Source organism: Notolabrus celidotus, chromosome 19, assembly GCF_009762535.1.
Source record: "Notolabrus celidotus isolate fNotCel1 chromosome 19, fNotCel1.pri, whole genome shotgun sequence".
Lineage (NCBI taxonomy): Eukaryota > Metazoa > Chordata > Actinopteri > Labriformes > Labridae > Notolabrus > Notolabrus celidotus.
In genome coordinates, this window is record NC_048290.1 from 23,686,264 (window position 1) to 23,711,760 (window position 25,497).

General features: G+C 38.8%; 2 protein-coding genes across 2 annotated transcripts in view; one reads left to right on the plus strand and one right to left on the minus strand.

Moving 5' to 3' along the window:
* Nucleotides 1–4,503, minus strand: part of lrrc75bb (leucine rich repeat containing 75Bb) — a 33,806-nt gene extending 29,303 nt beyond the window's left edge. The window contains exon 1 of the mRNA XM_034709926.1: nt 3,917–4,503. Within this exon, the coding sequence (XP_034565817.1) occupies nt 3,917–4,210 (294 nt within the window). The 5' untranslated portion in view covers nt 4,211–4,503. The remainder of the gene's footprint in view (nt 1–3,916) is intronic.
* A 5,001-nt stretch (nt 4,504–9,504) lies between these two features.
* Nucleotides 9,505–24,425, plus strand: ggt1b (gamma-glutamyltransferase 1b). Its single transcript, XM_034709921.1, has 13 exons — nt 9,505–9,984; nt 12,599–12,803; nt 13,056–13,186; nt 13,284–13,373; nt 13,535–13,727; nt 14,369–14,529; nt 15,743–15,892; nt 20,074–20,210; nt 21,470–21,657; nt 21,759–21,886; nt 22,194–22,306; nt 22,409–22,522; nt 23,306–24,425. Exons 2-13 carry the CDS (start codon nt 12,637–12,639, stop codon nt 23,450–23,452), a joined length of 1,719 nt encoding a protein of 572 aa, XP_034565812.1. The 5' UTR covers nt 9,505–9,984; nt 12,599–12,636; the 3' UTR covers nt 23,453–24,425.
* Nucleotides 24,426–25,497: the final 1,072 nt, after the last annotated feature.

Below are 25,497 nucleotides of genomic sequence, written 5' to 3' on the forward strand. Positions count from 1 at the left end.
TGAAACACGGTGTTCCAAAGAACATGACCTTTCAGGTTCCCAAATATTCAAATAATTTCAGTTTATGGCAAATACACCAGGAGCTCATCTTTTTCCAACTTATAACAGTCAGACATTTGAGTGGATTGTCTCATTGTTTTTTAGTGGGGCTGAAAGTGTGTTGAGAAGATAGGTACCACTCTTATGTCCGTGGGTTTAACTATGGCTGAGGGCAGGTTAGCTTAGCATACCATAAAGACTCAAGCTACTTTGCAAAACGCCAGCCTTCGAAAAATAGAAAAAATGGGGGTATATTACTTAAACTAAGCAAAATTATCTGCCAACAGAACAAGAAAATTTGGCCTGGCAAGACTTTCTAAAACAAGTAGAAATATCTAACCTAAATGAACCCAGAAATACCTTAAAATAAGTGTATTTTACTAATAACAAGTGCATTTCTCTTGAAATAAATAAAAAAATATGACACTTCTATTCTCAATATGTTGAAAAATATTCTTAAATGAAGTAAATACTAATCTTCCATCTTTCTTTTTGATTTTTTTGTGGGGCTTTTACACCTTTATTTGCAGAGGAGAGGACAGTGGATAGTGCAGGAAAGTGGGGGAATGACATACGGGAAAGACGCCACAGGCTGGATTCGAAACGGGGCCAATCACTTTGTGCATCTTAACCATTAGGCTAAATCCACGCCCAAGTGACACTATCTTGACATAATGACATGCAATAGGCATTACATTTCTTGAAACCAACAAAGTGATTACTTTGAAAAAGCAGTTTTATACTTGTGAGTGTTGATGAAACAACTTTGTAACAGTTGATATTCTAGTTGCAAGCATATATTACTCAATATAGGTCATAAAATCTCAGTAACAAGCTGTAATATCTTACAGAGATCATTTAGGACCAAAACACTCAAAACAAGTGAAACACTCTAACATCAGAACTGCTTAGTGAGAAAAACGATCTTATCAGGCAAAAAATAAGAACATTTCACCCTTATCTGAGATATTCAATCTTACTTAAATTTCAGTTTTTGCAGTGTAACTGTTTCCTGCTATTTCTGGCCATTATGCTAAGCTAAGCTAACTGGTTGTGCTCGTACCTGACAGACACAAGAGTGATATCAATTTATTTTGTAAGTCCCTAGTCAGTCTTTTCATTATTGAGGAATTTTTGCTTTTTTTGTGTTTAAAAAACTGACAATGGTCCCTTGTAACACAAGAGGCAGAAGCTTCACATCTCGCACTAAGAGCATACAAAACAGATGTTGTAATCCTGTTTCATTTTGAAAACTTGTGCAGTGTGGCAACATTCTGATCTTCTTGGCTACTACAGGACTTAAAAAGAAGATACTAATAGGAATTGAAAAGTGAGAGTACTGAAAAAAGAAAATGTGCCACATTGAAATTCAAAGAAAGCTACTAGCTGCCAGTTTCAATACAGCTAAAATAGTTCATTCTCACAAAGTCCACCCTCTGACAAGGGAAATAACCAGCCATAGTTTAGGATTTGGGGATTTTAGAATTTTTTAGGATTACAGCAACCCCTCTGGATCCGCCTCTGTATCAAGCCTTCATGTATATGTTAACATTAACATGTTTAAATCCTCTGTATTTTAAACCCTACCAAAATCCTAGGACCAGAAACCATACTTCTTTCAAACCTACATTACTGTATGAAGAATATGATTTAGTTGGCACAAGATCTGACCAGAAGTTACTCAAGATGAATTACTCAAACAAGTAGCACATGTTGAGGAAAGTGACCTCAGACTTCAGAAAGGTTGTTCATACGCTACAGAGACCACCTTAATTAGTCTCTTCTCCATGACTGCACATTGGTTACTAAGTGCTCATGTTGTGGAGCATACTTGATATGAGTAGTTGCTGATTCTTTGTTTACTAATGAATATCTAGAAAATCCCAAACTAATTAACTTAATGGCCCAGAAGGCTGATATGGGATGTAGATACCGGGTGGGGGTTGATGTTATTGGTTCGTCTTCGTAATGACTTCCTCTAAAGAGACATGTTCTAGCATCCATCATCTCAAGGTGATTATCTGCAAATCCATCCGTCTCTGAGAGGAAAAGGCAAGAGCAACAACAAGAAATCTCCTGCCAGTTCTTTTCCCTGCTCGAGTATTGTTAGTCAGACACTTGGCTCCGGCCCCAACAACATACAACAGAAGCAGTTCGCAGGCTTCACCTCGGTGAGGGATGGAGAGAGCATTGGTGCTTCGTGAGCAGTTTAAATGCGGAGCTACAAGGAAGAGCTGCCCCTGCTCACGACCAACAAATGCACAAGTTGATCTTTCTTATGAGATATCACAAACTGCAAGAGTGCTTTAATAAACCTGGACAGACATATTGAGGTCTTAAAGGAAGCTATGCATGAGTCATATCCCCCCTGCTTCTCACAAATATGAATATGAATGTTTACAAATAAGTTTAAGGCTTTCTTCAGAGCACAAGAGATGTGATACCTACAAATCTGTCTACAATGCAGACACCCACAGCTTTTCCTCAGCATTGTTTCCTGCTTTAATCTCCACACATCTGTATAATTGATTCTATGGCAGCGTACAGATGGGCAGGGAGTTTTCCTGACAGAGGGGCTCTCTTGATCACAACTGCTTTTGTATGAACTTCAAAACTGTGCTCCTTTGATCCGTGCACAGCTACCAGGAGGCAGAGGAAAGCTCAAGCTGAGCTCTAAAGACTGTTCTTTTCCCCCCCTCTCGCTAGTTTGGATAAATCTTTAGAAAGTGAGGATTAGACTGGGGAAGGTGCTACACGGGAAAGTGTAACGGATTTAAAATGAGGATAAAAACCTACCTTACCTATAGCTGGGAGCTATGAAGCTAATAACAATGAAGCGTTGCACAATGCTGTAAACAGGGGCATATAGCTGTTTCATAATACAAGCACCAGCTGAGTTTTTTAAATGGCTTCATTTGTATGGATCTGTGGATTAAAACATTCGCCCATATTAAAACCTCCATTAAAAAGGAAACATTGAACAATGGCAGAAAAGAGAACAGAAATAACTTGCCATTCTTTTAAGCAAGGATTTATACACTTGAACAAAACAACTCATTACCAGGACTCTGTAGGGTTGTATGGTATATGTAAGAAACAAATAAAGCCTATCTATACATTTAACCAAGATTACAAACTTCACATTGAAACAGCAATGTTGATTTGACTAAAACACCCTTACCTTTTATGGCTTCTTTTCTCTCATTGTTTGAAAGGGCTATCACATAATACAGTCAGTGTTCAGTGCTTATTGGAGCTAATTAGATATTCACATCATGAACTTGCTGGCTTTCTTCCCTCTCAGACAAACAGGTGGTTGATTCAGACCAGACTCTCACCCACTGAGGCTAAAACCTCATTATAAACTCTCCTTTTTTCCTCCGAATTATAAACAGAAGGCGACAGGGTAAAGTCTTTTTTCACAGTTTGACAGTAAGGCTTCCTTTCATGGTAACATTTATATAAAAAGGGTGAATAAAAACCTTTAAATTAAAAATAAAATGACTAACTCACTGACACCTGCTGATACATGAAAAGAAGGACAGCCTCCAATGAATGCTATCAACTGAGCTGAGTTTGCTACATAATATAGACAAACCTAGCAGCTATTGTTTGTCAACAAAACAAAACTGTAATTTATATTCCTCATAATTTAAAGAGCTAGTAGACGCACACTAAGAGAAGAAGTTGTTTTATTAACTTGCAGATAAAACGATAAAATGCTTTTTACGCATGTATCCAGGCTAACTTTGTGCCCACGCGCTCATACGCAAAATTAACTTATTGCCTCATTTAAACTGGGCTCTTCCATTATTATCATGTTTAGGGTAAAGGTTTTTTTCAAACTAAGCGCAGTTAAGTAATGTTAGACTTCTACCTTTCTCAGCAGTTTGAGCACTTCGGCCGCCTGCTCCGTCTTCTGCTCCCTGAGAAGCCGCTGGATGTCCCGAATCCAGGCCACCCGGCGGACGTACGGGCAGAGGTTGGTTTTCCGCAGCATCCCCGGGAGCTTGTCGGACCTAAGCATCAGGGAGGTAAACAAGAAGTCTCCGCCGCTCTTTCTGTCGCTACTTCTCTCGCTTTCCACCTGGTTGTCATTCCTCTGCCGTCTTCTCTTGGACAATTTGCTTTCAAAATCGAGACTTCTCTGTCTGGTCAACTTAGAACCCATCACTCCTGAGAGGATGTGTCGACGGAGGTGGAGGTGGTGGAGAGAGGGATTTTACAACATGCAGACAAAACATTACACTTGATTTCTAGAGTAATGGCCGAAATATTTATGTAACGTCAACGAAAATAGTGAATTAAAGTTTTAAAGCAACTCCGATGTGTAAAGCCGTATCATAACAAAGTAAGCCCAGTCTTGCCGTCGTCCCTTGCTTACATCCGTCCATGCACTGCCTGAGCACTCAGGCATCCTTTGCTTTACTCAGAGCTCATGCGCTCCTCAGCCAATCAAATCGAGTTTCTCCACACAGCCTGAGACTGAGAGGCATGGAGGAAACTGTTAGCAGCTTCAGAATTCTTATTTGACCCCACAGCATAACACACAGGTGGTTTATTTGACGCTGAGTCAATAAGAGAAAGTAGACTTATTTTCTCTAGTGTTTTTAGGGTGTTATGTAACAGTTGCATAATGTAACATGAAAACTAGATAGATAGATAGATAGATAGATAGATAGATAGATAGATAGATAGATAGATAGATAGCAGTAGTATTTATTTATCTGTTGTATTGGATTAAGTAGTAAATGTGTTAATATTGATTTACAAGCCCATGATTAGTTCATCATTTATGCATAGAATACTTTTAGTACTACTTTTCTGAAATGTAGGGGAAATGAATATTTCTCTCTGGGTGAGTTGATTAAGCCTGAGCAGTCTGCTGATTCTTAGTAGTAAGACTAAAACCCCCTTGTCTAAATTGCAAAATAGTCTCCAACTAAAGTACACCCATCAGCTATGCAGACTGCACACACTCAAGTTATGGGGGTCCATTAAATCAGCAACAGTATTGATCAGGTCCAGACAGATAGGCTAGTAGACAGATTTAATCACATACTGAGAAACATGGCCCGTAAGTTTGAGCAGGAGCAGGAGCAGGGCTTTAAGAATTTAAGATGAATAGATTATTAGTGATAGAGCTGTAAAAGTAAATAAAACAGCACATGACTTTTGTAGTTTTTATCGCTACCTTGCTGCAGCGATGTGGAAGTGTACTCCAGAGTGTGTCAGTACACTGTTATGTTACTTCCTGTCGTGCAACAGGCTTTTCAGCTTGATATTATATCACTTTTTCAGAGTACAGCTACTTCCCCCGGATAATGGGACTTCAATAGGCTTTAGAATTTACTGCAGGCACAGGAGCATTGACACCAGGGGGCTTAAGTGTGACAATTTACACAGTGCGATGACATGCCTGCTTTGCCACCTTCTTCAGGCTGTTAAACTGCACTAACTGTCACTGTCACAGGGACATCTTGTTAAAGCATGTGGTGAATCTATGTTCCTGGTAGCTAAGTATAGGAGAGGAGTTCAGGCCTGAATTTTCAAAACCTAATCCACTGTCAGCCCTGTGTAAAACAACAGTGGATACCAGCTGGAGGCTCACAACACAACCTCCAACATCAAACAACTAGCTGTGTAATTGAGTGTAATAAGTTTTATCAACTCCCAGAAAAAAGCAAAGGTATTGGAGCAGCTGCAACTCTACACAGGAGAATAGACTAATGGATTATAGTTGTCCCCCTGCAATATGCATTCCCATTATGCTTCTTCTGAAGTGTAAAGGTTCTCGCTGGCTCAGACTGGATTTAATGATTTCATCACCCACTTCTTTCTCAGGTCCAATAACAATTTCCTGGTTTTATTAGGTCCTGTTTCTTCTTGACACTTGATTTCAGCAGGTACCAGAAGAAAGAACAGCTTTCCACATTCAATATGTAACTCTATGTAGAGGTATTAAGAAAATCAATATGATAAGACACCATATAAAATGGGATTATATGATGCCATGTGATGTGATGCAATGCCATCAGATGTGAAAAGATATGATTCAATTCATAGACTGTGTAATACATAGACGTAGTCTCTATGACGTCACTCATTGGGTTCTGAAGCGTATAGTTTTAAAGCATATTGTTGTAGTTGCCATAGTGAAAATGCAGTCTCGACCTAACTTTTCGGTCGACCTAGCCAGAGGCAGAGAGGTGGAGTTTTGGCTGGCTTTTAGCCTCCTTGCTAAAAGTTGCAGGGTGCCCGCCTAAGCTGTAAAGATCAGCTTTTCTGAATGGGTGTGTGTGTGCGGTTCCTGCTACTTCTGCAGCCAGCCTCATGATATGGAATATCTAAAAGATAATACTATAACATACAAACACTTTCTCTACAAGGTAACGTTTCTACCAACTAACTATCTTCATTGGTGGTGTAAGCGTCTGTAAAGCATCTTGTGTGGTTTCTAATGGTATCAGAAGGTACCAATACATTTTGTGGTCCAGGTTTTTCTAGTAGATGAAACTAAGATAATATTACAAGATTCTGGTCAAAACGTGTTGTTTAATGGTTCGTGTGAAAGCTGGTTTTGTTTGTTGACTAAATAACTGTATTGAGTCAGATTGCTTCTACTTAGAGGGTGGCTTCAGATCACATCCAGTAAAAAGAGTGTTGAAGAAGTTGTTACAGTTTAAAACAACTCTCTGACCCTTGTCCCAAACATATGTGAGGAAGTCTGGGATGTTTCAGTTCAAGATGTCAGGGTTTACAGCCAAAAGTACACTCTACTCCTGAGATTAAGTGTTATCGCCAAGGCTGCTAGTTCTTGTCCTGGTCTGCTTCGCACTGCATGAGGGACATCAGGGTCACTCTGTGGAGGGAGTGCTTATAACCATTTTAATTCATGGTTTGAGGATAGCTGTGACATTCTTGGTTTCTTAGTTTTTCTAGGAGGTATTCTTCTCCATACAACATCAAGTCAAAACCAGGACTCATTTTTTGTTTCAATGTTTCAGTGTTTCAGTACCTCGGCTTACACGCCGCCAGCAAATGAAATGATTTACAGACTAGCACAGCCAGTAAGTTGTCATTGCACCACCAGTGCAATATCGTCGTATATCATCAGGACCTGCCATATATTCAAAGTGATTATGTTTACGAGAGAGGAAGTGATGGACAAAAATGATGCAGAGGACAAGAAAAAACATTAAAAGGCTACAATGTTGGAAGAGGAGGAAAACTTTTTTGCATTACATGCAGGAAAACAAAAGAATGTAAAACTGCGGATACATTTTGTTCTGCCTTCAATGAGTAAAAGAGGAAATCAGCAGAAAACAGATGCTGGCTTGGCAGATTTAGACCACTGCACACAACTAAATGTTCAGCTCAAGGTGTCACTTCAAGTACTAAATGATTCAGTGTATCATCTTCACTGAGCGGCCCTGTACATTGTACTTATAACACCTAACTTCTGTCATTAACAATAGCTGGTAATTGAATAGTTGGAGGATGAATGTGAGAGTAGAGGTCTAATGAGTCTATTGTAGTAGGAGAAGATTTCCCCTTGCTTACATTCATCTAATTCTAAATGAAAAAAAGTATGCTGTGTTTCATCAGTTACATAGTTGCCCAGATGAGAGCATTATTTTCCTACATGTCATACACATTTTTGTTTCAAACAAAGCTAAGTAAACAGCTAACTCTGTATGTTTGGTACAGCTGACAGACCACAGCTGTGAAAACACAAACTTTTCGTGTTGGTGTTAACACAGCTGCCACTGAATGGAGCTCTAGTTAAAGTTCAGTCAGCAAGACAATATTTCACATGCCTTTTCCTTGTTCAATTCAATCATTGAATGTTCAGTCCTCCATGCATGCTCACTCATGTTTCCCATAGTCATCAGCTGATTAGGTCACCTCCAAAAGCACAGCATCTCACCCTCATTGTTAGCCTATCATATACAGTCTTTTTTAAATATGGCTGTCTCTCCCTCTGGATCATTCATGCATTTGTTACAACACCCTTAACCTCCATATCACTGCAGCAGTCATCACAGCCTCATCTGTTTTATCAGCCTACTACTATTTGTTCATTAATCTCACCATCAGCCTTCACAGTTTTGATCAGCTCCATCTTCTCATCAGCCTCAGGCAACATCTCCACCACCTGTGTCTGAACTCCACAGGGGGGACAGGTTATGCTGCTGCTCAGTGCAGAAACCCTTCGATCACTCTCCCTGTAGAGTTCAAGAGCCAATGAGACTCTCACAATAATTCAATATCATAATTTATGTAAAATAAATATTCATCTTTAATTAATTAACTTATCTGACTAAATTGTTGTACACAAGAACCAAATGAATGAAAAATAAACTGCATTTATAAAGATGCCTTGGATGGTGCATTCACTTTCAGCTACATCCATCCAACAATCTTCCTCCACTACTTTAAGCTACAACTGTAAGCAAATTTGTATTTTTTTACATTTAAACCAGTGCTTCAAGAGAGCTGGTGTGTTATCATACACAGTGCCATCACCTCTACATTTAACTTCTTGGCATACAGAGGCTTTTCCAGCATACCAGGACCTCTATCTAGCTGACAGAACCCTTTCCTGTCCTTTCCACATTACAGTTTCTATGGCGTCCTTTCACAGCGTAACACCTGCTGGAGTGGAGTCAGCTTCTTTTCATCACTCTCCAGTAGAGTCCTCCAGTGAAGGCCTGATGACTTCTTTGCAGCACACACCAAAGTTACTGCATATGGTTTATACAGCCTGATGGAAAACTGATTGCAGAGATGCAGAGGTTCTTTGTTTGTGTGACACACTGAGGTAGTTTTTTCTGTGCATGTACAGTATGTTATGAAATTAGCATTATCTTCTGGTATCTCTTGTTAACTGTTAAATGTAGAACATTAAACTAATGTTTTACTGATACTTGACGCTTGATACACATGCCAACAAATGGATAAGTGGAACAACACTTACTTTTTTCCACACAAAGCACTGATTTAGAGCTAAAAATGCACAGTCTGTCAGGATGAGTGGGTGTGGGACCACAGGGCTTCTTAAAGTTAATCCAGAGGGGAAAACCAAAATAAAGAAGGCTGAAACCAAGAGACTCGAAAACCTAAACATGGCCTTAATATGAGAGAAACTAAACCATTGCTGCAAAACTAAAAGGGCTGTTAGAGATGCCTTCAAAGAAAACCAAAAGACTAGGGTAAAGACCCACCTAGCTTTAACTAAGTATTTACTCAGGGATTAATAGTGCTTAGGAAAACTATACATGCAGAGATCACAAGAGAGCTCCTCTCAATAACTAAGAAGGTGCGCTAATGAATCAGCACAGGGAACTGGAGCCCAGGAGTATATATAAGCTTCCCTCACCTGCTCCAGATCAGGGGCAATCAGGCACACACACCTGACCCTGCACTGTGATGATTAGTTCACCAAACTCAGAGAGTGGCAAAACTGAGAGTCCCTGCTGGATTTTGAAAGTGGAGAGATTTTCTCTTTAAGTGTATCATGTTTCAACCCTTTCTAATTAAAAAACTCTGTAAACCTCAGTAACCTGGAATGTAAACATCATTATTTAGTAGGGAGTTAAATTCAAGGCTGTCTCAAATTGCCTGAAAACATAATTCCTTTTCATCCCTTCAAGGCTACCTGGAACCTAAACAAATTAGACTTTTTTCTCTTTGTTTATTTTCTGTGAGCCATTTTATTGGTAGAGCAGGAGATAGGTTATTACCTGGGTTAACAAGCCCAGGGCCTCCGTGTCAAAGCTTAGACGACATCTGTCTCGTGCCGGGTTGTTTATTTAAGTGGTCCCCTCGTGCAGCTCTGCACCCTTCACAGTTTCCCCCTGCAGTTTGTTCTTAGTGTTCTTCCTCCCCTCGTGGCAGATGTGATCATCTCCCCTCGCAGCCCAGAAGGCCTTCATCTTCCTGGTGAGGAGTATTTCAAACTTACACATCAAAGGTGTTTTAGATCTGTCATGCAAAAAAAAAAAGGAAACAGTGATTGTTTTAAAGCTATGTTACATCATAGCTGTGAAAAAAGTCCCTGCTTTCAGGTTTTATGTGACTGTTGACAACTTAGAGTCAAATGTCAGGTCTCTGAAATGAACCAGTAAACTGAGGCTACTGCTTGTTAATCTTTGTCTCGGAGAAATGTAAGTACCATTGAAAGAACTGCTCACCCTGTAAACTGTGGTTGCCTCTCAGTTTCAGGGTCACACAATTGCTACGAGGTGTTTTAGAAAGTGATGTGTAGATTGAGTACAGATGACTAATCATTTGACTGATGATTCAGTGTTGTCTCGAGTATTTTCCTCTGTCTCCGTCTGCATTTTTTCTTACCCCTGGTAACGCAAGATAGGTGTTTTATGATAGGTTGGGTTAAAGTTTAATGACTTTGTCATAGTTACATATTCAGAACCACAGTAAGCCTTTAGCTATTACTGCAGATCCTGGCTCACAGTGAGCTTACTGCTGCTGTGGCCCCTGAACATTAAGGTAAGACAATTATTTTACAGAGGTTTATTTGAATCATCCAGGTGGTTTAGTGTTGAGATCTTGATCTGAGATGAGGGTTTGGTTTTACATTTTCTCAATAAATTTGTTTTCACAAAAAAAATCTACCTTTTAATCTTTAATAGTGAGATAACTTTGTACTTTGAGATGTCAAGCTTGCTGACTGTTGACTATACAAAGCTCCTGTTTTATGCAACTACATCAAATCCTTGTTACGTAATCTTGATTTAGTCCTTTGACAGACCAGAGAATCTGCATGACAGTAGGCTTTAGGGTTTAAGGAGAGCATGGGAGGTGGAGTTAAGCTGAAATACTGTCTGTTTCTCCTTTTTGTATTTACCTTATTACCAGCTGAAAGCAGAGCCTGGAGGATACACTGCATCAGATTCAGATAAACAAACACAAAAATATGATTCAGAAGACTTTATTTTAACTCTTAATAGGAAGAAGAGCCTAAAGACAATTTTAAAATTCTCTCTCTGTTGCTTTTGAGAGGCTCATTATTTTAAATGTACGTTTCAGCACGGGTCATGCTTTGATTGACAGCTGCAGTTAGATTATGTAATGTTTCATAGGAAGTAGTCTGAGCCTTGAACAAGCATGAACGAGCAATACACTGTTTTACTGTAGTGTTAATCTTTAGTTTGATAAGCAGACAGGCGGCATGTTTCTAGAGGTATGGATGGTAAAATCTAAATTGGTGTTCAGACTGAAGAATGCAAGGTTAGAAATGTGTAGCCCGCTGCTCATCTCATCCCTGCTGAAAACTGGCACCTCAAGGCTAAATTATCTGCTACTAGCATAACACATTTTGCATTAGGGGAGATGTGCTCGAGGCAATAAGTGTGTGTGAGTTAATGAGTCTTTGAAACCCAAACTTACTTTTGCCTTACTTCTTCTGTTGATCAATGCTGTGACTTGCCAATTAATTACTAACAGCCAAGGACTCAGAAACAGTCATGAAGTGAAACAGAGGTGGGCTTCAGCACTACCATGAACCAGATTTTAGTAAAACCAAACTTTCTAAACTCTTGATTCCTGTTTAGAAATATTGTGTAACTGTCTGTCTGTGCTTGTAATAACTTCTTGAATACAAGCTTTACTATCTTGAGATAATAGGATAGTGAATGTGGTATCAGAAGAAAACATACAGTAAAGTTATTTTGTCTTGTTATACAATGTACAGTAGTTTTATACCTGAATATGTCCATGTCCAATGATCAATACATAAATAAACTTCAGTCAATGCTCAGTTTTGAATTCTGTCACACAGACAGTCATTACAGAAAGAAGATGTTTTTTTTAGCACTCTTAACCTGTTATCTCAGGGTAGAGCCCCGTTTTTACATGAGCTTATTTCTGAGAAATCAGCCTGCTGTTTTCTTATATTCTCAAGAGAAAGAAATAACCAACGTGTAAAACCACGAAAATGGCATTTAAAATTATTAAATCAAGCAGCTGATCTTGGCTGTCACACCTGTCCTCCTTTATTAAGACACCAATGTTTCAGCAAAACTGATTTCATTGAGGTATTAAACAAACTTTAAGTATTTCATTTTTAGATGCACATAAACTTGATTCTGAAACATATGCAGCACAAATCTGAGTTATTAATGTGAAAGGTTTTGTTTTATCCTCTTAAGAAATTTGCTTTGTTCATGCAGTGGCTTTGTTCTTTATCAGGCACATTTTCTGAATTTGAAATTTTGCATTCTGTAGGATTTTTCAGAAAATGTATCAGCTTTGTAGATTTTATTTTGGTCACATGGGTTTTTCCAGTGTGTTGGCCACTTTTATATTTGATCTTTCATGTGAGATCTCACATTGCTTCAGATTTCAGGATATTCCAACACTCAGGCATTTGTAGTGTACATCTAAATGTTTAGTCTTTGGATATGTGTACGGTGTCATTTTAGGATATGGAGTCACATTTCAGTGATTTTGCTCGTTTCATATGTTTGAAAGTGCAGCTTCTTGCAGGTGCAATTATATCAACTGTTAACACAACCAATCTTTTTTTTCTTGACAGGCAGTAAATAAAGGATTTATTGTATTCAAACTGTCAAAATGCCAAAGACGACAATAATCGTGGCCTTGGCGCTGCTACTGTTGGCATCTGTCGCCACTTTTGTGGGTGTTTTCTTTGGTGTTGGGGGAAGGACTCAAACGAGTGACCATGTGTACCAGAAGGCAGCTGTGGCAGCAGATGCCGGGCCGTGTTCAGTGGTCGGCAGGTGAGGCATGCTACACACACGGAAACATGCTCAAGGAAAGGAACGAAGCTGTGAACAGATCTATACATGCATGCAAGCAGATCCCATGCACACACAGACACAACTTAAGAATACATGCAAATCCCTGTGAACCGGCTGTATTTGATTTATTTATGTCTTTGCCAACTCAGGGTCTTAAAATCTTTAGTGTGCTAATAAACTAATCTTCTGCTCCTCCTCTCCTTGTGTGTGTTTTAATTCATTTTACCACAGAAACATACTGCAGAAGGGGGGTTCTGCAGTGGATGCTGCTATAGCTGCTTTATTATGTGTCGGACTTATGAACGCTCACAGTATGGGCATCGGAGGAGGACTTTTCCTCACCATCTACGATGCAACGACTGGTACACCTTTACTCTGACAAACATCAACCCCACACCCTTTTACCACTGAAACATTGGATCAATATGTAATAAGTCCTTATCTGTGTTTTACACACAGGGAAAGTTGAGACCATTGACGCCAGAGAGACGGCACCACACAATGCAACAGAGAACATGTTTGGGAACAGTACAGATTTATCCCAGAGAGGTAATGTTTCACCAGCACTATCAGACATAGAAATGAGCTGTGGTTAACTTTAGAGGTTGACCTTGAACAAGTTGAGAGCGTTTCAGCTCATAAGAAAGTTTGTACAAGTGTCTTTATGTAATGAATAACATCTTTGCTTACTTGGTTTGCATGGTTGCTAGGAGGGTTGTCCATTGCAGTGCCTGGAGAGATTCGAGGTTATGAGATGGCACACCAACGGCATGGCAAACTGCCTTGGAAAGACTTGTTCCAGCCCAGCATTGAATATGCAGAGAAGGGTTTTCCTTTGGGCCGGGCACTCGCCACCGCTCTGTCAGGACACAAAGACACGATCATTAAGGACTCTGCTCTATGGTGAGTTGGAGTCGTTGCAGACTAAAGATAGATGTAGATGTACCATATACATTTTAAAAGAAGCAGATGTAGCCTACTGATTTCAAAAGTAAAGCCAAAGAGCTTTACATCAGCATTTGCATGGATTCAGAAATGAAAATGACACAGTAAATATCTTCATAATGACTTTATGGTTTCATGCTTTGGGTTTGAGTCTTCTTCAATACATCCTGATGATTTGTCAATCATGGTTTATTTAGAGTAAAACTAAAGGTGTGCTTTAGAGTTCGACTACCTGTGATTGACAAGTCATCCCCATGGCAACATGCCAACCAGGATAAAAACAACCTTCTAGTCAAAATATGGACGCTTCTTGCTCACAAAAACCTTAACGGTGACACCCAAAGCCCCCAATTCTGGGTTTCGAAATTACATTTAATAAACCAGACATTTAATAAACCAGTGATGTCAAGATGGCTATGTTCATCCATCCATCCATCCATCCATCCATCCATCCATCCATCCATCCATCCATCCATCCATCCATCCATCCATCCATCCATCCATCCATCCATCCATCCATCCATTTAGTGATGGCTTTGTCACTTCTAACATAAAGTCAATTTTTTTTAAAGTCTAATGACTTTCCCTCTTTTTTTCAGTGAGGTGTTTTGTGGGCAAGAAGGAGACATCCTAAAAGAAAACGACAATATAAAATTTACCAAGCTAGCAGCTACCTACAGGAAGATAGCCGAGGAGGGTCCTAATGCTTTCTACAATGGAGAGCTGGCCCAGAACCTTGTAGCTGACGTTCAGGCAGCAGGTAAGTTTTATTATTCTATTTTAAAGACTGTCTGTCTGTCTCCTTCCATGAGTGCACTTACATAGACTTGAGTATACCAGTTTTAATCCCAGTTTTGCTACCTGGAGAACTCTGAAACAGGATTCTCTGACATGCAGATGTGTCACGGTGTACACACTGACGGCTGTCAAGATGCCTGAAGACATAATCCTCTGCATTGTTCATTTACTAAATAGTGCACCAGAGATTGCTGTAAATACAGGATTTTTACATAATAAGGGAGAAAAGTTGAAAATAAAAAGTGGACTACCAGCTTGAGCCACACTGCCAGTTATCCCATCATGCTTTGAGCAGTGAGGTGTCAGTTTGCCACACAATTAATTAGGGCAAACTTTCAGGTGAGCTATGCTGGGTGAGGTAGATCTGTACTCTAACTCCAGTTTCAAGCATTTAGAATCCCAGATACACGCATTCAGCATGGGATTTGAACATACAGGGATATGAATTACCAGGTTTCTCTGTGTGCATGTAAACACCATCGCCCTAATTTGATCAAAAGCAAGATAAGGCTCATAACTGGGATACTCAAGTCCATTTAAACAATACTACTAATCTTTCGGGTGCCAGTAACTTCAGCAGAACTGGATTTAAACAGCAAGTCTGGTTCTGCTTTAGATTTCTGCCTGAAATGAGGAAGTTTTCATTCATTAATTTATTTTTGTCATTGTTGCTAAGTTTTACAGCCAAGTTAGGTTAATATTGGATCTATTAGAATAAAAAAAGAGTATGGTCTAGACCTATGTCCTGGGATTACTTCTGTTTTGATCTGTATAAAGAAAGACTGATCATTTGAGTGGATGAATAATCTGAGGTCACATGTCATGTTGCTTTCAAAGAAACATCTTTATAATGGTTTGTCCCGTCAGTTCAACATCAAAAAAGCTGCACCAATTTAAATTGGATCTACCGGCCTGCTATTAATAGTGGCAATTGCAAGTTTCCAGTTCTGTCATTTACAGTGAATATGTTGTATATTGCACTATGTTCCCCCACACACAGAGACACTATCATCTCCATCACTGCCACTGACATTCTCACCAAAAACAGTATGCTGAAAGACTTCAGGACATGTATTTAAATAACACTCTGCACAGCTAATTTCCATGATAAGCAGGATTTAAAATTCCAATTCTGTCTAAGAGCACATTGACAGTGTGTTTCAATCTGTGTTTAGGCGGTATCATCACAATGGAGGATCTGAAGGATTATGAGCCTGTCTTGGATGAGCAGCCTTTAAGGGTGAATGTGGGGGAGTACACCATGGCTGTTCCCAATGCCCCCGCTAGCGGCCCTGTGCTCTCGCTGATATTAAACATCTTGAATGGTAAGCCTTGATGCTTTGTCCAAAAACACCCTGAGTGGGAGAGGATGTGCTTTAATGTGAGCTGCCTTCACTTCGCCAGTCACTCTCTTAAAAAAGGACTCCGCTGTGAGCAGCATGTTGATCCATTGTGCACTAAACCTGTTCCTATAAAAAGATTTGTTGACTTCAAGTTACCTAAGAGTATCTTGAACTACTTTTTAAAAAACAACAGCACATTTTATTCAGGCAGCTGCATACACTACTGTAAGATAACCTCTTCCATATTAGACTACAGCTGACTGCAGCACAAATACTGTGATGTGATAAAAGTCCACGCAGTATCATGTGGAAACATATTTGTAAAAAATTGACCTGTATTTCATTTTTCAAGTTGACCCATGTCCCATTCAAAAATATGTGTCTGCAGAGCCAGAGGCTGCAGTTTCAGGACCCCAATTCCAGGACTGCATCTCTAGGATGAATATTTTGCTGCCACAGTTTTAAGTAGGGTTAGGAATAGGGTGAGACATTTCAAATATGGTCCTTGGGGACCATTAGGTGGTGCTCTCACAAACAACGTGGTCCTGAATCTGCAGACTCTACCTCTGCAGACACATGCTGCTTGTCCCATCAGTTGTAATGGAAGAGGCAGGCTTTATGACCCATTCTGCAGCCAGTCATAAAGTTTTGGCTTTACTATCAGGGAGTGGTTGTGTCGTCCATCTTCTTTTACAATCTGTGGTCTTGTTATGTCATACCTAGCAAACATGCTATGTCAGGAAAACATTTAGATCATGCATATAGTCTCTGTTATTGTCCAAACCAACGTTTGTTCTTCGTAAAACTCTTTTAGTTTGAGAAGTATCCTCTGGCTTTTCAAAAGGCATTGATCCACTGCTGGAACACAGTCTTCATGGAGAACAAAGTAGGCAGAACATATCAGCTGTAATGCACTTCTGCAAACTAAATATTAGCTTTAAATTAACGTCTGTAAACAGACATCTGCATTTGAGTGAAGTTGGCAACAACTTTGTTGATTGCTAGTTTCACAACTCCAACTTCATTTTTGTGTCCAATGCGACAAGTTTGGCCGTAAATATTGACAACCTGTATGAAAGGTGATCTTTAAGAAAACCACTGATCACCTATATGACTTATGGCAACACTGTAAGCCCTAAACAGTTAGCTTAAGCTCTCAGAGGCTACATTGTCATCAAAGCTAACCCAATCTAGACGAATGATGGATGTGAGTGTACAATCGTCAAACATGTTCAATAACTAAAAGTGTCATTATTGGTCCATAGTGGAAAAAGATAACGTGTATGACAACAACAAAAAGTAATGTGAAGTACCTGTTGATAAATCAATTACATCAAATAATGAAATAATGATGAAAAAAGAGATGACTGTATAAGTTCCAGTCAGTCCTGATGAGGTACCACGTCGACTCAGTGCTCTGTTACTGTCATGTTACATCCCTCCCTCCTGGTTCCTGTCACCCACAATATCCTTTGTTTTAATTGAAGCCAGGAGTGCAAGCTGTCTTGATGGTTTCCTATTATATTTTATACAGTGTCTTGTGGTAATTTGTCTATATCGATCTGTTGTGGCAGAAAGATTTGGACCAGATTCAGACAGCCTCTCCAGCCTGAGCAAAATTAATTTCCCAATCCAGCTTTCAACCAACAGCAGTCTGTGAGATGTATGGTTTTGTTAGGTGTGACAACTCAGGGCTTTCAGTGCAGTAATTAAGATTTCATATTGACTAAAGTATAATGACAGTGTTTATGGAGTTACATTGTATCTCAACTATTATTTCACAGGTTGCTGTCAAGATGTGATTTACAATGTTACATGAGCCATATAAGCATCTTTGTATAAAGTGTTACTCTGGATTTATCAGCTAAATTACAAGCTTATTGCTTGGACACATTGTTCAAGAAAGAGAAACTTATACTTAAGAAATGATATGAATCAGGCATCAGCATAATGCAGCAAATGCAGCAGCCAACCAAAGTGAAATGAGAAATAAGATAAGATAAGATAAGATATACATTATTGTATCTGATATGTACCTTAATGCTGTCCAATAATACTTTTAAGATGAAAAAACAATAATTTGATGAAAGACAAGCACAAAACACAGCCTGCCTTGGAAAGATTCCCCACAGAATACATAACTTTATTCATGTAGAATGAAATGTAGTCAGTTCCCTCATCCCCAGGCTGTTAATCTTAAATTATTACATTACTATTCATCTAACATTATAATCAGTTCAGCAGTTCAAAATATTATTTTGAAAAAAAAGTTCTACATTCTCATAAAAGTACACAAAACGATTGATGCGATAAAGTCTGTTTGCTTTGTAAGAAGCTGCTGCTAGCAACTTGTTGTTTTAGGTAGCATAAAGACAAGGCAGGGAAATGTTAATAACTAGTAATGGGATCAAAATTATTATGGGACCATTATGTCTTGTTGCTAAAAAGTATGTTACACATATTAAAGCATGGAACAAACTATTGTTGATGTTTCCCAACCTTTTTTTGATGACGACTTATCCACAAAAATGTGAAAATGTTTATTTAAAAAGGTGTTAACCCTCCTGTTATGTTCCTTTCTCTGGAACAGCAATAATGTTACTGGATCAATTTCACCCGGGGCATATTCAGTTATACAAAAGTGTCAGTACCCCAAAAAATCCCAGTGCATATCTTTTTAAAATCTAATTTTTAGCGCCATTACTAACCATTTAAATCAAGATTTGGTTCATTGGTGTTCTTTAATTATCACAGATCATGGTTCAACTTTTTTAATGTACAATGGAAAGTCCTAAATCTAAATACAATAGTTTTACATGACATCATTTTTATTTATCTTATTTTACATTTTGAATTTATTAATTTTTTTATGAAGTGATGTTGATAAATTAAGATGACTTCTCTTTCATCACATGCTGCCCAGTTTTTTTGCTGCATTTAGCTGGTTTGGAAGGCATATATTGTCTAAAATATACTTTAAAAAGGGTCAATTTGACCCGCAACATAACAGGAGGGTTAAGCTATTTATTCTACTGATCATAAAAAACTTGTACAAATCGCTTTAAGAAGGGTACAATATGTCCTAAAACAATACAATATGATACAATATGATCATGTATGATGCTACACGATATGATATTAAACAATGAGATACGATCCAACAGGACACAATACAATGTGACACAATGATAGGATACAATACTATACAATACGCTATGATACAAAATGATAGGATTCAAATAGAAGCCATACAACACAATGCAATAAGATATGATACAATGATACAATACGAAACAATTTGCTACGAAATGATGCGATAGATAACATGATAACATGTGACTTTTAAACCATATGAAGCAATCTGATACCAGAAAATAAGTCCACATTTCACTCTCCCTTAATGATACATGGAAGCTGAAACCACTGCAGGGAAAACTCTGTAACCCTGAGAGTAGAGTTTTTGTCTGATAGTAATTAAGATACAAAGATCAATGTAGTCTGTCTTCACACCTGGGAGATTCAGAGTCTGCGCAGCAAGTTTAAGGACCATACTGCTAATAAAATCATTGCTACTTTACTGTATCATCCTTTCAATCATATAACCGTATATAATCTCTGTGTAAAACATTATCACTCCATTTTGACTTTAATTGCCGGTCACTGCAGGAAATGTAAACTGTTCTTGTTTCAGACAATTTCTCTATGCTGCTTTTCAGTACAGTGACAGTGTCTGCCTCTGAGGATTAGACGGTAACTTCCCTCTGAAGTAATTAATCTCTCCGAACCTTCCCTTTTCCTCTGACTGGCCACCCACTCACTGCAGCCCCCTGCCTCACACACTAACACTAATCTCACCAATTTAACTCTAATTGGACACAGTCGAGTGGCGAGGGCTTCAGAGGCCGCCTGAAACTTTCATCCTGCTGATTTACTGTGACTCCTGTCTCTGTTTGACAGCTGAAACTCATCAAACCAAAACTCATGCTTCCCTTCTTGCTGTCAGCTCAGGCCAATACTGTGGTCTGTGAACAGCAGCTTTTAGACTAAATAAACAGGAACAAGCTGGGTCAAGTCTGCTTTAGCTGTCTCCTTCTCCCCACCTGAGCTGCCATTTGAGTTTGTGGTTACAACTGTGTTACTCATGATTGTTATATTTTCAACAGGGTACAACTTAACTGCAGATAGTGTGGCAACCACAGAGAATAAGATCCTAACTAAGCATCGCATCGTGGAGGCTTTTCGCTTTGCTTATGCAAAGAGGACCTTACTTGGGGATACGGAGTTCCTCAACATCACAGATGTAAGGATGACTGCTTATAACTGTTAGTCAACTTTGACTAACAGTAGCTAATGTTTTCGTTAATCTACACGCAGCCCTTCTGTGAAAGAGTAACTTAATGCTTATGCTGCTGCATCTGACACATACTCTGTTTCCTGTAACATACAAAATATAAATGCGTCCTATAGTACAGCCATACATTGTTACAGCAAGGTAAGAAGTAAATCCACTAGGAGTTGGAAAATATACAGTTTTGAAGGAGTTTGAAGGTACTCTGTGAAATTAGTTAAAAGTTAAACATATTTATACAAATTTGCAAAAGTTATACAAATGATTCTCTTTTGTTTAATATTAAACAAAATTTTAATTTTTACTTAGCATTCACCAAGTGTTGCATGTGCCTTATATGGCAGTTACAATCAAGTGTGGTCATGATTTCATTACAACAAGAAAATGAAACATATTTTTAAGAAACCCTAAATACACTGAAAGCATCGCTCACTAAACAAAGTACGTTTTCTTTCACCAGAATGTTTTTTGTTGTTGGAAACTTGAAGTCTATAAACAGAGATCCAGAAAATTGCTATGGGAACTCCTTTTTGGCTTAGACTTTGAGACTAGTACTGATACTGTTTTTACATGTGATCATTTTAGAGGGTCAAATTCACAGATTACTGAATATCATGCATCGATTTTGTATCAACTGAGTGAGAAAATAATATTCACATGACTGCTTTACATTTGTAGCACATTCAGAATGCTCAGGTAGATTTTCTGTGAGGTGTGCTGCAGAGAGTGTTCAGAGTATTATTAACAAATTGAGTAAGAATGCACAAGTAAAAATATACATTGGCATGATTTAGCAGTCACCTCAAGTCTTGTTTTCTGCATTGTATCTACTGTAAATAAATACAGTATATAAAGACATGTTAACTGATATAACAGCATACAGTTTATCGTCCTGATAATGTTGAGCAAACTGATTTATTCTTCGGGCTCTAACTTGATATTGACTTGCTTTTTTAAGTGCAGTTTGATAATCATTGAATATTTAATTTGTCCTTGATAGTCAGTGATGTTGTTGAAAGATGGATCATCTAGATTATAACATATTTCAACAGACCTTGGTTAGCATTTCTAGGCTTTCTTTAGACCAGATAGCCGTCATATAAACTGAATAAGAAGAAATAATCATACAAATACGCTGAACACAAATCAACCAATGAAATTTATAAAGGACAATGTGATTCATTTTCATATCCTTCTTTTCTCTTTCAAAGCTCATCCAAAATATGACTTCAAATTTGTTCGCCGATGGTATCCGTAAAAAGATCACAGATGACACTACACATCACATAAACTACTACGAGCCAGAGTTCTACCTGCCTGAAAACCACGGGACCGCACACCTGTCAGTCGTAGCAGAAGACGGGAGTGCTGTGGCCGCCACCAGCACCATCAACCAATTGTAAACCATCCTAATTCAACAGGACACATGTTTTCAGTGATGCCAATTAATCAGTCTCCTCTCTGTAACTCAATTAATGTCATGGCTGTTGTTTCTTTCAGTTTGGGCTCCAAAGTCATGTCAAGATCAACAGGGATTCTTCTCAACAATGAGATGGACGACTTCAGCTCCCCGCTCATCACAAATGGCTTCGGAGTGCCTCCTTCACCCAACAACTTCATCAGGCCAGGTTAGATTTGGATCAACACCCACACAAAGTGTAACACACACACACACACACACACACACACACACACACACACACACACACACACACACACACACACACACACACACACACACACACACACACACACACACACACACACACAAAAGATCCTTTTTTGTTGTTTACACTATGTTTTGCAAATTTGAATGAGGTAAAACAGGACAGTAAAACTTCATGTAGGATTTTTTACTTTTTAAGGCTCTGCAGAGGCTGAACTGTGTTTTTTATCTTCCTTGTTAACTTGGACTACCATGTGATTCTTTTGAAGGAAAAAGGCCAATGTCCTCTATGTGTCCAACCATCCTCTTTGACAATAACAACAGAGTAAAAATGGTTGTCGGAGGCTCTGGAGGAACAAAAATCACAACTTCTATTGCTCAGGTAGGACACATTAGAAAGTTCACAAAAGCTGAAAATGATTCCCAGCAGGTAGTGTCCTGACTGCGAAATGATCTCTTGGCTGACACATGTCCTGTTTTGCAGGTGATACTGAATGCTCTGTTCTTCAACTACGATCTGAAGAAAGCTGTGTCAGATCCAAGGCTCCACAACCAGCTGAGTCCCAACACTACTGTAGCAGAGCCGGGCTTTGACAAAGTGAGTGTCACATACAGAAAACAACTCTGATATGTGTGACTAATAGCCGGGTGGTGGAGGAGGGAGGAAGACAATCCTTCAAACAAAAGCCCAGCGTACGCTGACATCGTATACCTCAGCCATGGTCAGCACTAGGGACACTGTTCCCTGACTTTACCCTCAGAGATGTATTACATACAGTGATGGTAGAGTTTCTGTCTGATAAAAGTCTGGCTAAAAGTTGTCCTGCATAAGAGAAGCGTTTCAGGGGAAGACAAAGTAAAGCAAACCCTGTGCGGTTCTTTGAAATGTATGTTTTTAATGAGGCGATTGGCTTAGAGCAGGGCTGTGTTTTATGTGGTCTTATAGACATTAGAAGTCTTGAGACAGAGTAGTACAAGTTGCCTTTTAAGTTGTCCAACAATGCCAAGATCTAATCGCTGATATTGCAATTTTAAGAAGATGTAAAATCAGTTTCCCCTAAAGATTATCGATAAGGTCTTTACTCCTCCTCCACCAAACTTGGTGTTGAGTCTACATTTTCAAGTACCTGATTTTACTTCCCATTGATTGTGGCTGATTTTCCAAATTGATGCTTATTATGAGGGATGTCTTCTCTGAGTTAACTCTCAATAAATTACTCAGGAAGGATTTAATTCCCCCAGACCGAAGTAATAGTAAACAAGCAGGCAGATGCATTCTGCCGTGCGTTGACAGGAGGAATTAGACATAAACAACACGCCACATCGAATTCAGATTTTGTTGGCTTGCATTGAGTCTACATTGATTAATTCCTGTTCACAGGACGTCTTGGATGGTTTGGCACTGAAGAACCATGAGACGGAATTCCTCAAATCTTCAGGGGCTGTGGTGCAGGCAGTGGTTCGCCATGATGACGGACTCCACGCTCAGTCTGATCCTCGCAAGTGGGCGTACGCTGCTGGCTACTGAAGTCATTATACACACCGCCGACTGCACAGAAAGACTGTAGCTGGGTGAACCTTGACACCTTAGGCACAAGCTGTGAGATAAGAGACTTAATGGAGAACCAGGAACCACCGTCAGCTGTTTGGATACGGCTTGTTATCTACAACTTGTTCATGTACTTAACATGGAGTAACTCAGATAACAGAACAAAGACTTATTTCCCCTTATGACAGGAAAACAAAGTGCCTTAGTCTGAGATTAGCTCTTAATATTTACTCTTTAATCTAAGTTTACTGTGGAATTTAAATTGAGAGCAGACGGCAGAAGAACTTGAATATTTTAAATCATTTTACTGTCAATGAAGAACACTGTGTAATGTCATTAGTATGAAAAATATTCTTATTTATGAAATGCTTGTGTAAATCATTAGCATTGTAGAGTTGCTTTCTGTTGTTGAGATCCTCAAAATATGTTTTGTTGTGACCACAGAAAAACCCTCAACTCTTAAAGAATGGAAAAACTCAACTCAGAACTAACAGAGAGACCTCATAAATCAGCATTTAGCCATTTTAAAATTTAATATTTTACACCAGGATCATGTGAGGTGACAGGAAACAGAGACGAGAGAGAGAGAGCAGACAGAAGCTATTGTCCAAATAAAGGTCTATAACACCTCAGGGACCAGCACTCCCACTTAATGACTTACTGTAATTTAGCACAACCCGGAGTGCAGTGGCCTATAATGACCCCATAACAACATTACAGCTGTTGCTGCTCACTGTCACTGCTGGGATTCAGGGCTCATCTCCTCTCAGCTGGAATGTAAATGTGTTTCATAATTACCGAGATGTAAAACTGTGTAGAATAATAACGCTTTTACAACCTTTTTACTCCAGATGAATGGTTCAAAAGTGATTACTATAATGTTGTTAGACAAGGTGGTTTAACTTTCACACTTGATAGACATATATTTATTTATAATAAAAGGGTAATCTCAGTGTGAATGCATCATGTTTTTGATTTCTGGCAATAATGTTTTGACTGCTTTTATTAGATTACAGTTGATATTGAAGATATATATATATATATATATATATATATATTTTTTTTTTTTTTCAAGGAAACACTTGAAAGTAATAAACGATAGTGGCGATCACCACTGCTAGGACAAAATAGTTAACAAATGCTTATTGGTTTTCTGCTTATAAAAACGTACCAGGCTGTGTTTGACTCAGATTATCTGAGAATATAAAGGCTTCACAGATCGTAAAGTGAACTTTTGACAGCCCACAGACTTGTCTGTACTTTAAAACATTTGATATTGACATATTTAGTATTTAAATACTCTCCAAGCTAACTTTATACATCTCAAACAGTTTGTGCAGAAGAAATGTCATACAGTGTTTTCTGTGTTTACCCAGACATTTTCCAACCAGGACTTGGTAAGCATTCACTTTTTTCTCACCTCAGGGGGTTGCTACAGAAGATTGAAGTCAGTCTTTGTTTACATGGAATTCACAGCAAGATCATTTTAGTTCATTTGATGTCTCTTGAGGTTGCATGCTGCTCCCTCTGGAGCACACCAATGATACCCCGTTTGGAGTGTTTCACATGCTGTAGCATGCTCATGTTTGAAATTAGACAAAAGAATATCCAAGAAGTCTCTCCATAAAAATCTCAGTGTGCCTGATGCAACAAAATTTGAAATAGGTGAGATTTTCTACCCCTGAAGTTTGATTCAAGCCTTAGTCGACTGGGACTCCCTGCAAAAATAAGCTCTTCAATTGCGTTACCTTGTGCGCTGCAATTATTTTTTAGGAGTTGGAGAAGCAAAAATTAGCAAGTCATGGTGGAATTTTCCTTTAAGGCCCAATTAAGCACAATCTCATTTCACATAGTTATAATGAGTGGTGGTATTATGCAACTCGGAGAGGCCAATTCACTCACCCTTTGGGCATGAGGAAAGTCTAAGGTTGTAATTCAACCTTCTGCTTTGCATGACATTATGAATGTTACAAAAACAGAATGTGGGTAGAGTACCGTTAAATAACTTCTGGGGAGGTAATTCG